Genomic DNA, 16174 nt, shown 5'->3' on the forward strand with positions numbered 1-16174 from the left:
CCCCCCAAAAAAATACATACTAAAAGGTATATTTTGCGCATTAAAATTTATTTACAACGATGTTTTTAAGCATGTTGTTTTTTCCAGAAATGTAATGTATTTGAGTGATATTATTCTCAGCAGAGGTCATGCGAGAGTCGGGCTGTGTTGCCAGTTTCAGTCTCAAAATGTCAGCGGGCGGAGCAGGACAGGAGGGCGGGTCGACCGGAGAAGAGTACCAGGAATGTCAGTGGATATGTCGCACGAGCGGAGGCGGCGACGCACCTGGGGAATTACAAGAACGAGTAACTGTGCTCTTGAGTTTTGAAAGTAGGTTGAGGCATGCATGACTTTCGGGCAACGGAACATTAAAGCAAAAGATGTACACGACCGAGCGCAGGCGAATGAGTCTGCACGAGAAGAGGAAAGATCCAGTGTGGGTGGCGGCTGGAAGTTTATGGCAGGATCCTCTGGCAATCGAGTTGAGCGACAATGGCTCGGCTAAACAGGTCGTCTCTCCTCGCAGTCGGACCCGAGCGCTGTCCGTGGCGTACATTGTGAACGTGGGCGCATCGGTGCCGCAGACCGAAGGAAACTTATCACTGAAGTGTCTAAAGGAAGCCTGCGCAGACGCAAACGCCGTGTTCAAAACTATCCCGAATGAAAGAATATCACTGGGGAGCACAGACGTCCTGGATAGTTTCTACAACGCAGGCAAGTGCAGGCATGCTTTTACTTCAAGGGAAGGAGGGGAAGCGGGGGTTGTTTGGATAACATGTTGACGCAGCAATACGCCAATTACGCGCATTGACCCACCCTGTTCACCCCACCCCCACAGATGTAGCAGTGGTCGAGATGAGTGACACTTTCTGCCAGCCCTCCCTCTTCTATCACCTTGGAGTGAGGGAGAGTTTTAGTATGACCAATAACATAATACTGTACTGCTACAAGCAAGATGGTGATCTAACGTTACAGGCTGTGAAGGTAACCGAAGAGCAACACATACTACTTCACTTCATTTTTTTTCTATTTTTATTTTACTTCACTGTATGACATTTAGTGTGGACGGCAAAGTAAGAATTTCATTTTGCAGGGAAACATGCTTTTTGTCTGTGCATAGGACAATAAACACTTTGAATCTTGAATCTTGAATTTACTGTAATATTTGTAATAAATTAAAAGTGGGGAAAGCGACCCCAGGCTCTCAACAGCCAGGGCCTCCAAAGCCATTAAGAAAGTACTTCATCAGAAGTTTAAATAATTGCTAAGCACTTCAGTGTAATAGGAACTGACATGAAAATTCAACACGTGCTGTACTGGGGCCAAAATGTGTGACCACAGTGCAATTCATGCATACAGTGCCAATCATAGTAGTTCGCTGATTAGAAGAACCAAATTCATGACCGGCTGAATTTGAGGTTACAACAGTGTATACACTGTCCTCTGATACAGCCATGTTAGGTACAGTAAATGTACGTTAGTATGCTTAGTATTCCTCTGCATGTCCCCTGATGTTTGGGATCGTTATCTTGCTGTAGAATGAACTTGCAGTCAGTGAGCTTTGAGGTATTTGCTTGACCTTGAGTAGATGGGGGTGTGTTAATACCTGTCAAAATTAATTCTGCTCCTGCCATCAGTAGTTATATTATCAGTGAAATTATATGAGCTTGGGGCATAACAGAGCCACTTCGGAGTTAACCTAACTAATACTTGGTCACTTTGTGTTTGTAGCTAACTAGTAGTTTGCACTTTGCAGTATAGTGCCTCTGTATTTGATGAAACCTTCGGTGAACAGTGGTCAGTGACACATCCAAGGTGTTGTCCGAGCCCCGTCTTGGCAATTTTAATTATGTTTTGGAGAGAATTCTTTCATCTTCAGCTGTGCAGGTCTTCTTTGGCCCTTTAATTATGTAAACCTAATAACAAGCCTAAGGTTTGGCCAACCTCTCTAACAGTTTTGTTCTAGTTTCTCCGTTTTTCATAAGAAACAACAAATCAGCCGCTTTCGGCTTGTCCCTACAGGGGTCACCATAGCGAAACGTGTTCCGCAGATTGCTTTAGCACGAGTTTTTACGCCGGATGCCATTCCATTTTATCCGCACTCGGGACTGGCATCTGGGTGGCCCTTGGTGGCTGGGTGCCTTCTGGAACCCAACCCCACCCAGCTCTACCACTGAGCCACCAGGCCCCCTCCGTGATTGACCCACTGTTGGAAAAGAAAATGCTGCTACAGGTGCTGAGAGTTCTCTTATACCTGTATAAACTGGGCAACTAAACGCACCTGAGCAGCTGCTAACACCTCTGAAGCCATGCCCCCCAAATAATGTGGTGCCTTGAACCTTGAATTATGTAATATATCTGCTGTAGTTTCTTTATGATATAGTCAAAATGTTTGTTAAAATAAATAAATAAATAAATCAGAGAGTATTTATTGTAATCATATGTGACTTTTTTCTTTTCTTGTTAAGAATGCTAAAATGTGTCTTTGTCCTCCAACATTATAGAGGCCACAGTGTATATATTTATGACTGCATCAACTTCTAGTTTTAAGACACTATTGTTCCCATCAAAACTCGGGTTCTAATAACACAGATGTTGGGGTTTTGGGCCAAAAGGGGCACACATTTAGGGCACCCATGCATGCTGTTTCCTTGGTTGCAAATAAATATAATTTTCTCCACCAACCAATTAATAATTTGGTGTAAAAAATGTAAGATAACACTAAAAAATACCCATCAGTGTTTCACAGACCTAAATGGGATCTTTAGTGCAAAATCGAAAGTTTAAAATGTAAAGACATTGAATTTACAATAATAGAAAAAACATCGAAAAAAGCAAGCTGCAACTAGAGAATGTTTAAATCTTATAAATTAAAAACTATAACAAATTATAATTCAATGTCCTGTATAAAAGGGTTTGATGAAGGAGGTGTTCTGTCTGTGACATAAGCCTAAGATGATTTGAAACTGGGAGTCAAAAAGTTGTGTTATCAAGTATGAAAAGCCAAACAACTGTTGTTGCTGATGTTTCAGCCCCCTCGAGTGTGTGTTTTCCTCTATGATGCATGTATTGTCTTCCTCCAGGAGCAGTGTGGAAGTTACACATTCATCCCTTACATAGTGTCGCCTCAAGGTAAAGTCTTTGCCTGTGATGCCACTATAATGACTGGTATTCAAGAGTTGATGCAGCCTAGTTTCCCGCTGGAACCCCTGCTTACTCCACTGGTGGAGACACTGGTGGATCTGCTCAACAACGTGCACATTCAGTCCAGGTCAGATATAAACTCCACGTCTCTGTCCATCATAATGTGCTTTCTTAAAAAGATTATCATTTCAAATTACACATGCATTTGCTTGCACCATAACAAACAACTTCCTCCATTTTTGACCTCACTTAGTTGGTTTATTACCGACTCTGATTGTGTTAAATGTTATATTGCCTCTTTATGGTGACAGCGAATACTTCCGAGAGTCCATCAGGCAGGAGATTCGTATGGCCCGGGAGCGGTTCAGTGGCCAAGCCCTGAGTGAGGAGTTGAGCCACATCCAAAAACGCCTGGACAGCGTGGAGCTGCTGAGCCCTGATATTGTTATGAATCTGCTGTTGTCATACAGGGACAATCAGGTATGTGTGTGTGTCTGTGTTTCAAAATGATCTACAAAAATGTGGTGTGGGTGTGTGTAGGGCTGCAAACTGTGGTCCTTTACATGTAGATTGTTTTTTTCTTTGTGAATTGTGTAAATAAACAGTAGAATTACTCTATTTAAACAAAGTGCTAAATCTTTAATTTGATATTAGATAACGGTAAAACATGCAAATATGTTTGTTTGGAGATGTAGAACCAAATGTTTGGCATTTTGATTGAATAAATTATTTCTTTTAATAATGGTTGACTACATGTGGGTTCAATTATTGGATTAATCAAATAACAGTTAAAGTCTGAATAGATCTATTTTGGCTACAGTCAGTATGACTGATTATTTACCCTAAACGTAGACATATAAAATATCACCTGCTTTGAAATGTGAGCATTAATAATTCTGCTTTTTTTCTCAGGACTATGATGCCATAATCAAACTGGTGGAGACTCTGAACAACCTGCCCATGTGTCTAGTAGCAGGACATCAGAATATCCAGTTTCATTACATTTTTGCTCTTAACAGGTACTACGATTGAAATTTAACTTACAAGAAAGCACCTTTGAAAAGTTATAATCTAAGCCTGATTTTCCCTTAGTCTTTTGAGGAGTTCCGATTCAGAAGCCGTAATTGGCCTTTTATGTCTAAAAGATAAAAATGTCCTTGTCAAAGTTGCATCACACCTGATATGATTCAATTTTCTCATGCCAGGAGGAATCACCCTGGAGATCGTGCAAAGGCTTTGAAGGCAATTTTGCCTATTGTGGAGTCAGGCGAGAATGTGGCATCAGACGTCTACTGTCTGTGTGGACGGATCTACAAAGATATGTTTATGAGCTCTGGGTTCACTGATCTGGACAGCAGAGATCGAGCCTGCTATTGGTGCGAACATTACCAGTTTGTGTGTTTGTCAGTCTAGTCATGAGAGCCTTTTCACACCTAATGAGAAAGGTAGCATTACGCCATGACACACTAAACCAACGTTAAAGAACTAGTGGTGACAAAGACAAACTGATTTGACGTTTTGTCGTAGCTGACAAGTGAGACTTGAAAACAATGCGAAGACGTTCTGCACTTGCAGGAGAAGAAGAGAAAGCAGTAGACTTGAGACCACGCACACAGGCTACCATTTTGTCTTACCATTTTCACACCACTATCACCACAGTTTAAAACCTCTTTTAAATGAAGACGTGTCCAATAAGATGTTACACCGATTCAGCTTGCTGAATCGACACACCGCAAAAACCATGCCAATGCATGTTTGTTGGTAGCCCAACGTTAGCTGATTGACGGCTTGGTGTGTCATGGCCCTTTTTGGATTTGAGCTGCAGTTTATTTAGATTATAACTCTGTTATTTTCATCCCTTTCTATTGGTGTAGTACTATATTTAGTCAGTCCTGTCTTTATATTGTTTGTCAGGTATGGAAAAGCTTTTGAGACAGAGCCAACTCTTCATTCCGGTCTCAACAATGTGGTCCTCATGATGGCAGCCGGTCATGAATTTGGTTCTTCTATGGAGCTGCGCAAAATAGGTGATTTTGGATACAAACACCTGCTTTGATTATTTGGAGGCAATGCAAGTTCATGGTCTGCAGGTTTAGTGTGTCATGTCATTTAAACTACAGGCATGCATTGCATCATGTTGGTGGGGTAATACAACATACAATTTACATTTGTATGGACATAGCTCACAGTATACAAATTATACAAAAATATATTTTGTACACTTAGTACATATTAGTGTTTAGAATTCATGTTCCAATTAGTATCATTGAAGTACATCTCTATTCACTGATGAATGCCCATAGTGTGTGTGCACATAATAGTCTTACACTGTAAGTCATCAATCAGGGATCTGGTTATTGAATTGATTTGCTCGGTTTTTGCTGTTTAGGTGTAACTATAAGCAGTCTGCTCGGTAGGAAGGGTACCTTAGAGAAGATGAAAGACTACTGGGATGTCGGCTTCTACCTTGGAGCAAACATTTTAGTTAATGAGCACAAGAAAGTCATTGAGGCCTCTGAGAAACTCTACAAGCTCAAGGCTCCTGTCTGGTGAGTCCTAAGAACCAATTCCTTATTATTAACAAATTATGCAGATCAGGGGTTTTAATCATTATCAGGTGTCTGTTACTAGAGTAAGTTTATAATGATTGCTGCTTTCATTGAAAACCTCTAAAATACCTGTGGATTAGAGAACATTTACAGTGAATCTTTTCTTCTTTCTATATTCATTGGATTGAATCTGTGAGGTTTGAATCTCTATTTCAGGTTTGTGGCATCCATTATGGAAACGTACATCCTTTACGGTCAATTTGCCAAGCTGCCTGAAGTGGAACCTGCTAAACAGGATACCATGGACTTTTGGATGAAACTGTTTTTGCAGACCTGCAAACCAACTGTGTCCACAGAGCACTGCCCTGTAAGACAACACAGTCACCTTAATAAAAACATTGACAATAATCAGAAAACTCATATTCTGTGGGAGTTAGCATTTGTTAAATGGAACCCAGCTGTGTGTAGTTTGATCGTAAGCTTGAGATAGAATACAATACTTGATGGAATGATATGGCAAGGAGATAATGGAAAAACTGTTTTGATTTCTCAGTATAAATGAAACTTGTGGCTAATGTAAAGTATCATTATGTCAATTTAAATTGCTGTGTTTCAGGTGCTCATTCTGGAGCCTAGTAAAGTCCTTCAACCAGCTATTGTGTGTGTGAATGAGGAGGACGAAAATCACACTGTGCAGCTGAAACACATCACACACTTAAAGGTGCAGACCCACTGTGCTCCCACCCCGTGCAACATATCTGTCTCTGATTACCTGCCATCCCTAAACAGCACAGAATTTGCATAAGAGGAGGAGACGCTTTTTGAACGCTGATTTACGGTCCAGTACAAGTTTAATCTAGTTCATCTGTAGGTGGTGTGTTCTTTGAGTTTTAATGCGTAAAAGAAAGACCCAGTACCTCACTTTACCTTACCTCGTACCCCAGAACATGATAATGAAACCTGCTCGCGTGCTATTAGCAGACAAACAGACTGCTTTCCTGGTGTTTAATTACATCTTTGATTCTACAGAAAGGATTACACCAGTGGACTTTCCCAGCCTCTGCAATTCGGGGAGTGAGGTAAAGTAGATTCCAGCATGTGCTAACATCTCTAAAATGCATGCTCTCATTACTGGGTGTGTTTAGACCTGCAGCAAAGACAGTTCACCCAAAACAGACAGGTTTTCTGAGAAATCCCGGCTCATATTTTTATTTCTTCAATATAGGGTCAGGGTTTGTTTCTTTGTAGCTGGATGGGTTTTTGTTGTTTTCTCTGTGGCTGCTAAATCTAGTATCACTCTGACACCAGTGTGGGCAGTTGTATCACTCAAAACAGTCAGTAGCTGTGAGAAGCACCTTTGTCAGGATTTATTAAATAATTCAATCCCCCCAATTTTTTTTACCTAAAGCCAAAATTTTGTGTTCAGCAGAACTCCATTTCTTTACCGTTTTTGACACAACCTTGCATTTTTCTAAACAGATAGCTAACAAACTAAAACAATTTGATTTAATGAGTCAGATTTGTTTGATTTTTTTACATTTCTTCTTCTCCTTCAAAAGTATTTCAAAGATTGATGAGCGGAGTTGCTTCCTGTATGTTCACTACAACTCAGATGACTTCCAGCTCTTCTTCCCCTCTGAGCTTCACTGTAAAGGGTGAGTAACTAATGAGCTGGCGAAGATACAACAGCGGCAGAGCATGTGTGTACATTTGTGTGTTAGGCACTGCGCATGATGCAGTGAGCAACTGATTAGCTACATAGAGATAAACAGGCAGGCACTACAGGGTGCAGGAAAATAATCAGGGTTAACCAGACAAATACACAAACTAGTTTTGCAGACTGAGTCTAGTCATTAATGTGAAAAAAAACTGTGATGTAATTTCACTATATATGAATCACATTTCCTTCAGCAGTCTCCAAAATCCCCTTAAGACACAGTTTTTCCCTCTCAAATCAAAAATCAGTTGACACATGAAAAAGGTTTCTTTTAATAATAGTGATATTGTATGTAGCACCAGAGATTCCTGTTTGCTGACCAGGCAAAGACCTTACCTTTCTCTACTTTACTATAAAGGAAGGAAAATCAATGGTTGATGGTCCTCAAAGCATTTTTAAAATTTCTTCCTGATACCACATAAACAAGACACTGTTTGCTGTAGACCGTTTCCACTGGAGCCATATTCTTCCAAAGAAACTGAAGAAAATTTGAAACTCTCTGCATGACTACATACCACTTCTTGTTACTTATACTGGTATATATTTGCTCAGGTTAAATATTTAATTAAGAGCATTAATGAAGCGAATTAATGTTTATTATGCTGTTGTCTTACTAGTTTCTGTGAGCTGGTGAACTCTCTGCTTCAGCAGGCAGAAGACCGTGTACAAGATCTGGACCATTTAACTGAGGAAATACCAGAGGTCAGTTGTACTTAGTTAAATTCTCTGGCATGCAGTGTTCCCTATTTTAGGTCTTGCTTGCCTATAAAAAACAAAAAGTATAAAAACAAGTGCAGTTTTTTTTACTTCTTATTATGAAAAATGTAATTCTAAACAACAGAAACATTCTTATAGCATAGTGTCAGATTTTCCGCAGCTGTGTGTGTGTGTGGGTGTGTAAACGACAAAAACATCATTATATAACCATGTTTTTATGTCAGATGTCTCAGCACGAAAGATTTTTTCTTCTTTCAGTTTTAATGTTTCTGTCTGTTGACCTCTGACTGCTTGTGATATTCCCCATAATTTTATGTACTCATTTGTGCCATCTTGACCTTGTTTTTATAGTACATCTATGAGAACACTGAGAATGGTGACAAGGTGGTTCTGGGTAAAGGGACGTATGGTGTGGTTTACGCTGGGAGGGACCTGAGCAACCAAGTACGCATTGCCATCAAAGAGATCCCTGAGAAGGACAGCACGTACGCAACAATTCCATTTTCATTTTCTATTTTCTGTTTTAAAAAAAATATATTTTCATCCTTGGCTGGGAAACTCTAAGCGGCAGTTTTACATCACGTGAATGTATGATAGCCTTAATGCAATTGCAATGGATTTTGCAGCAATCACAGTCACAGACATTCTCTGGATCACTACCAGTGCTCTTTAGGAATCTGAGGGAGTTGGATGATTGTTTTAACATGTCACTCTTTGTTATCACTGTATAATCTGCAAAAAGATCTTTAACATGTCCTACAGTGTTATTTGGAAATGAGAGGTTCTGCCAGAGAAATGTGATATTCAGATCACTTTTAAAGCATTCTGGATCATGCATTGGTTTTGACCAATAAACAGTTTATTTTCCGAATTGGTGAACAAGGTTTGACCTTGTTCACCAATGTTGAACATTTTCATACCCAGTAATTATCAATTAAGCTACACTGCCCCTTTAAACTTAAGAACACATCTAACTTTTATTCCCGTGTCTCCCAGGTACTCACAGCCCCTCCATGAGGAGATAGCTCTACACAAGAGGCTGAAACACAGGAATATTGTCCAGTACCTGGGCTCTGTCAGTCAGGATGGCTTCATTAAGATCTTCATGGAAGAAGTACCAGGAGGTGTGGATTATGAATATAAACTTATTATACTTTTAACAGCATTTATAAACTGCAAAGATCCATAGAAAATGGCTCTTCATTGATGACAATTTACATTAACCTAGTTTGGTTTAAAAAGTGTGTCAGTCTAGAATGTAGTATAATGGTGTCTTTTTTGTTGTATTCATATACATTCACATCTTCTTGTGCATTTACTGAAGCCTATTATTGCAAATTATTAGGAAGCCCTGCTACCCAACGCATGTCCTTTTTAATGACAGTGCATTTATTAAGATACAAGGAAGTTAGCATTTGTCTAATGTGCATGTGTGATTATGTAATGTCTACTGGAAGCCAGTTCTGAGGAAGTGGGTGGTTCCAAAAACATCCTGCTCGCAGTCTTATGAAATTTTACATTCCCACCTGCAGGAAGTTTGTCATCTCTCCTGCGCTCTAAATGGGGTCCCCTAAAAGACAATGAAGCTACCATCATCTTCTACACCAAACAGATTCTTGAGGGTCTCAAATACCTTCATGACAATCAGATAGTCCACAGAGACATTAAGGTGAGCAGAGCACCCTGGAACTCTATGGTAGCTTGACAATAAATTCTTTATTTTTTATTTTTATTTTTTAAACACACAATCTTAAAGAAGGTATAAATATTGTATTTTGAATATATATTTGCTGCAGGGTGACAATGTATTGATAAACACCTATAGTGGAGTGCTAAAGATCTCGGACTTTGGAACATCCAAACGTTTGGCAGGGATCAATCCCTGTACTGAGACATTTACTGGTGAGAAAGACTTTGTCTTGTTTCACACATTTTATTTAGTTAACTTTAATGTAAATATATATTGTACTATTGTATTTCTTAAGTAATAGCAATTCACAATTATGATTATTTTTATTTCTTTAGGAACTCTCCAGTACATGGCCCCAGAGATTATAGACCAAGGACCACGGGGTTATGGGAAGCCAGCTGATATCTGGTCCCTTGGATGCACCATCATAGAAATGGCAACAGGCAAAACACCCTTTCATGAGCTGGGAAGTCCTCAGGCAGCCATGTTCAAGGTAAAGGCAGGAAAGTTGCGCTTTAGGTCGATAGTGTTTTCATAAAATTACAAATGGTGGTTGACTGAAGGATTTTAATTATTAAATCAGTGGCAAAGAATATTTATAGATTTTAAATCCCCAAATTACAAATCCTAAAAACCTTGACAATATCCTAACATTTCTATCGTTACATATTGTTAAGCATCTAGTCCTCAGTCTGACATATAAAATCCCATCAAGGTAGGGATGTTTAAGATCCACCCCACGGTTCCAGAGTGCATGTCAGACCATGCAAAGGGCTTCATCATGAAATGTTTCGTGCCGAACCCGGACAACAGAGCCACTGCTGAAGAATTGCTGACAGAAACTTTCCTAAGGTTCTCCCCCAAGAAGAAGGTCAAGGCACCACAGGAATCAGAACAAAAAGACTCCCTGTCTGCTGGTGAGTGTTTCACTTCTGCTGCACCTGCTCTAACACCTGTATGGTGTTGTTATAAAATGTGCTAGATGTCAGAGATTAGGAACAATACCAGTTTACAGTATCTAACCACAATCTCACTGGGGTTTGCAGCTGACTATCAGCGCAGTCTGTCTGTACCCATTTCCATCCTTGTGGAGGACACTGATTCATACTCTTCTTCAATCGACCTGTCTGCTTCCCTGGACCTCAGGAGGCCACAGTCCACCCTCGGAGCACATGAAATTTCAGAGAGCCCACCCAGCTCCAGCAGCTTCCTACCGTGAGTTACAGTTCTACTTAACAGAAGGTAAAAGTGTTATAATTACTGCATCATCTACAGTTCCACAGGATCTTACATCAGTAGCAAACCACAGTGAAGTTTCAGTCACTCTGGCGAGACTGCATCCTGTTTGGGTGCAAAAAGGGCAAACATGCCACAGTCAGTAGTCAAACTTGCAATACTTAATAGCTTTTAAATCACACACGAATAACTGAAATTTATGTCTTCTGTTAATTTACTGGGATATTCACTTTGATATATACAGTAGACTATATACAACAATTGTTTTTTATTCTTTGTATTTTGATGCGATTAATTGTCAATTCATTCTTACCTTCTGGCCAGAATACCAGAGGATTCTACAGACATGAGCAGTCCAGCCACAACCATGGAGAGTACTGGTCTTTTCATGCTGAGGAAGGACAGTGAAAGGCGAGCTACACTGCACAGAATTCTCACGAACTCCATCAGTCATGTTATCTTCAATATACAAGACTCTGTGCCTCAGGTGTGTGAAGACGTGTCACAACATTGGCTCAAAGCATAGTGTGGTTACCCCTCACAGGCTTAACCCACAGCCTTAACTAAGGGGAACTAGTGTGAGAGGTAAATTAAAATGGACCTTTTGTTAATGTTGCAATTAATTTCACACTTAAAAATTGTCAATTGGTTTATCCCCAATCCAAGTGAAGCGCAATTGCGGTTAAGGACGTCTTTCAGTATTATCAGACTGAAATCAATGAAAGTACCCTCGTGCTCACTTTTTTTCTGTCTGTTAAAAGCATGATGAGGAATCATCACTCACTGCAGACCACATCACCAAGCTCATTATTTGCCTGCGAGACAACATCCGATCCCCAGACAGGAAACAGCTCACCAGTGGCCTGTTGGCCCTTCGTGCTGCTCTGTTTGCTGCCAGAGTGCCTCTGAACAGCCTGCAGGCGGTGCTGTTCAGCTTCCAAGATTCAGTGAGTCACTTTCTCACACACTGGTAATTACACTGCTGTCAGCTTTAGGTTTAGTGAACAGCTCCTTAAGTCAACATCACTTTTTCACAATCTTCTTGAACTAAATGTTCCGTACATAGGTGAAGAAGGTGTTGAAGCAGCAGCAAGTGAAACCTCATTGGATGTTTGCTCTGGACAATCTGCTGAGGCAGTCAGTACAGGAGGCCATAACTGTACTGCTACCAGGTAGAGATTTATTGTATGCTGTCACATTCAGTAGTTTAGCTTAAGTGTTTGTAGTGACAAGCAGATATTGAAGGATAAGTGAGATTGTGGCAGGAGCATTAACAATTCTTGCTCTCATTGCATATCCAGTGCATGTCTTTTCAATTTATTTACTTTTTTGATTACTTTTCTGCAAATGTTGGTTGTTTATTCACTGTCTATGCCCCACCCCCTCCCAGAACTGAAGCTCCAGCTGCAGTCCTCATTTGAGATTGAGGACAGCACTCCTGAGGACCAGTCATCTGACCTGGACACTCCTGTAGTTCTTGACCCTGACCAGAGGGAGGCATCAGCAGACACGCAGCGGCTGGCACCCATAAACGAGACCTTGTCCTCAGCTGGCCCCTTCTCCCCTACAGACGTTATCCTTAACAGCAACTGTCCCCTCAGCGAGGAGCTAAGAGCTCTACGACGAGAGACCAAAAGGTAGAATTCAGCCCTCTTCTTCCATGTGATGCTTCTTTGTTGTGCTGCCTTTTCTGTTTCGACTGTGAGTAAAAATGTTAGCTTTTTGGGGAAATTTTTGTTATTTTCACGGCTGCATAAAATAACATTCATAATTACCATGTCTGCTGTGAAAGAAGTGTCTGTCATCTCTATTAGGCATTGATTTGATAATAATGTCGATAGGCACTGCTTTCTGCTGAGTGATGATAACCATTTGTGTTTCAGGCTGCTGAGTCAGCTGAGCGACAAAGAGAGAGAGTTCCAGGAGCTCTTGAGGTACTCTGTCTGGAGCAAACAGGAGAAGATAGATGGACTGAGAAAAACAGCAAAAGGTAGTTTTTTTTCTTACATCCATTAAGATTGCACTATAATTATAGATGTTAGTGTAGGTTGATAGTCTGTCTTGTTGTCCTGCACTGAGTCATTCAAAATAAATAAGTAGAAATAAATATGAGGCAATGTTGGCTGAAATATTATAGAATAATTTTGTCATTCCTTCTCTAAAAAAGTTGTGTCTGACTAAACTTGTGCATTGACTATCATATACGAGGTGCTGAACAGATTAAAAAAAGAAAGACGGTTACTGCAGAGGCCGCGATAGTTCTTTATAACAGTTTGGGAGAGGATTGAAGATCATCTTCAAGTACCTACTATCTGCTTACCTTTAATAAAATAAATGAGACTCACTTAGAGTTCACTTGGAAGAAAACAGGACTCTACATTTCAGAGCCTCCTGGACTCCCAAAGAATACAATTTGGAAATCTATAAGGAAGCATAAGTTCAGACATTTTTGATAAGTTCTTACAGTAGAATCACATGAAGTTGCTTTTAAACTTTCTTCCAGTCTACCAGTTGCTTTAGCTCAAGTTTGTCCAAACTTATGTAGAATTTGAAGTGGAAAAGTTAAAAGTTAAAGAGATAAAGTTTACAACTAACTAGAACTGTAAGATGTGTATTAACAGTGCTTGGGACTGTTGTACACATTTGCACCTTTCATTCGTTTCCTTTGTATTATTCCTATGTTGCCTGTATCTTGTTTACTGTTGAACAAACTGTGTTGTTTCTAGTGTGTTACCATACTTGGTCAATAAAGCTGATTCTATTCTCCTCAGTACAGAGAGCTGGTAAAAAAAAAATCCGGGAATCAGTTTAGGACTGAGTTATTAAGAGCTCAGTCTAGCTGATGATTAGTCGCACAGGCTGCAGCATGACCAGTGTTACATCAATGCACCAAGCCCTCTTAGTTTAATCACCACACTCAGTGATTCTCATCACTGTTTCTTAACACTTGTGCCAGTCGATCTCTACCACACCTCAGCTTCAGGCTCAGGATTCTGCCTGACTGGTTTCTGTCTGAGGCGTAGACCACTGGATCGTTAGCAATTGTGCTCAAACTTGACTTGTCAGTTTACATAATCATTATTTATTCTGACTGTGGAAACATGTTGTGTTTGTTTTTGTGTGTGCATGTGCGTGTGTGTGTGTGTGTGTGTGTTAACATCAAAATCATGTCACAACAATCATCCTGAATGGTTGTAATCTTTGTACTTTATAGATTCTTCACAGAAAAGCTCTAATCCAGAAGTGAAGGATTTGGTGCGCTGGCTCAAGTCTATCCCTGTAGATCAAAACACCATTGATAAGGTAAATGCAACAGTAGCTCACCTTCCTTTTTTTTTTTTAACTCCTGAGGCTGGTTGGTATTAGTCATCCATCCACTGTTAACCCACACCTGTTTTATCCTACGCTCTAGTTGCTCTCTCACGAGTTCACCTTGGATTGTCTTCTCTACATGGCCTGCAGGGATGACTTGACTTACTGTGGGATCAGGTGAGCTCTTCACACACATCACACTCACACAATCTGACCATGTAGCAAGGAACTACCGTAATGGTCATTATTTTGAGTTATATCAGAAAGCCCCCTTTGGTGTTTAGGACGTCTTATTTGCATCCTTGGATTTACATCTGTGTAATATTGCTGTTTCAGAGGTGGCATGCTGTGTCGAATCTGGGCAGCCATCACAGCTCACAGGAAGACTCAGCTCAACACGCACAACGAGGACAGTGAGGACACGCTGCTTTAATGGCCACTGATGTTGTGCATCAAAGGACAGATTTATTGACAGGCTGGTCCTGTGTTCTTTAGAGCAATGGAGGCAGAATATAACTGATGTTGCAGGGAACTAATGTAAAGCAGTAGAGATTTTGAACCTTGGAGAACTGTGAATGTATTTGTTAGGTACAAATATCTACTCGTATTGCATATAAGGCAGAATGTAGAAACCTTTACTGACAAGCTTGATCTTGCCATCATGGTTTTTTTTTTGTTTTTTTTTACTTTAGCCATGGGGTACAATTCTGTCTGCAGACTGACTAGGTTAGTGCTATTTTAATGGTACTGTATCCTCTAATGACACTGTTTTACTATGGTTTACTTGCAGAAAACATAGCCAGACTTAAGCTATTAACTCTAATGTATTTAAACAATGACTGCATTCTGGGGAAAAGGGATTATTTGTACTTCACACTGTTGAAACTCATTTTAAAAAATAAACATTGAATCTCTCAGATGAGCTTGTTATCTGGATGTGGCCATTTGTTTGTAAGAGAGGGATCCTTGGGAGAGGGACTTCAACTGGAAGTGGTAATGAAGTGGTGAACAGTCTTTTAGTTCCATATTTCCTCATCTGTTTTCATAGTGTTGACATCTCCTGAGAAACAGCAGCACACGTCAGTGTCTGTCTGTGTGTTGTTAACTACTCTTCTGAGTAGGTCTGCCTGTTTGGGTTTTAGACACTGAAGGTGAGGAATGTTTTGTCTGATAAATTGTATTGTCTAGACACTACTCACTTGTTCAAGATAGCGTTTATTCTAAATATGTGCGTTTAGAGTTTAGAATTTGGGATTGAGTCAAATGAGAAATGGAAATTTAAGTTGTATTGCCATGTTGGCATTAGAAGGTTAGGGGGAAAAACTTATTTTGCTCATAAGCATTTTTTGTATCTTCTTTGTCATTATTGCCTACTATTCTAGGCAATAATATTCCTGTGTTAGACCATTGTTTTGATAAGCTTCACAGAGACTTGTTAAATGCCGTATGTGTGTCTGCTCCAATGCCCTGTGTATAGCCTATGATGTCACTTGAAGACTGGGCTTGGCTGCTAAAAACCTCACAGTACAAAGTCAGCTCACAGATATGAGTGCTTTGTTTTAAACAATTGGCTGCAAATGTAATTGAAAGGATACTTGCATTGTTTTAACATTGTCCTGCTTGGCCAGTTTTGCTAATGAAATATTGCGAAAATACACAATTATTGAAAATAGTTTTAGTTAAATGTACAATGTCCCGTATCTTACATACTTTCAAGCAAGAAATTAAAACCAGCTGCTTGTGAGTGAGTTTAATTGTAATTTCCATGGAATAATAACCTGCATCCACATGGCTCTGTTGCACAAGCTCACATGCACATTTATTCTATTT

The 16174-nt window shown here is 40.0% G+C and overlaps 1 protein-coding gene across 2 annotated transcripts; it reads left to right on the top strand.

The window, feature by feature from the left end:
* The first annotated feature begins 150 nt into the window (after positions 1–150).
* Positions 151–15266, top strand: si:ch211-1i11.3 (mitogen-activated protein kinase kinase kinase 5). 2 transcript variants are annotated; one of them, XM_067509848.1, is made up of 28 exons: positions 163–693; positions 818–963; positions 3063–3250; positions 3435–3603; positions 4036–4142; positions 4329–4499; positions 5038–5150; positions 5513–5672; positions 5889–6039; positions 6289–6393; positions 6702–6751; positions 7232–7327; positions 8007–8091; positions 8458–8591; positions 9103–9230; positions 9639–9775; positions 9903–10008; positions 10132–10289; positions 10512–10713; positions 10843–11011; positions 11357–11519; positions 11794–11979; positions 12099–12204; positions 12423–12669; positions 12916–13022; positions 14247–14335; positions 14445–14521; positions 14681–15266. In XM_067509848.1, the coding sequence occupies exons 1-28, from the start codon at positions 360–362 to the stop codon at positions 14775–14777; spliced, it is 3981 nt and encodes a 1326-aa protein (XP_067365949.1). In that variant the 5' UTR covers positions 163–359; the 3' UTR covers positions 14778–15266. The 2 variants fall into 2 exon arrangements, with proteins under 2 accessions (XP_067365950.1, XP_067365949.1); XM_067509849.1 differs by lacking the exons at positions 12423–12669; positions 12916–13022; positions 14247–14335; positions 14445–14521; positions 14681–15266 and having other exon boundaries at positions 151–693; positions 11794–12002.
* Positions 15267–16174: the final 908 nt, after the last annotated feature.

The sequence above is a fragment of the Channa argus genome, chromosome 7 (assembly GCF_033026475.1).
Source record: "Channa argus isolate prfri chromosome 7, Channa argus male v1.0, whole genome shotgun sequence".
Lineage (NCBI taxonomy): Eukaryota > Metazoa > Chordata > Actinopteri > Anabantiformes > Channidae > Channa > Channa argus.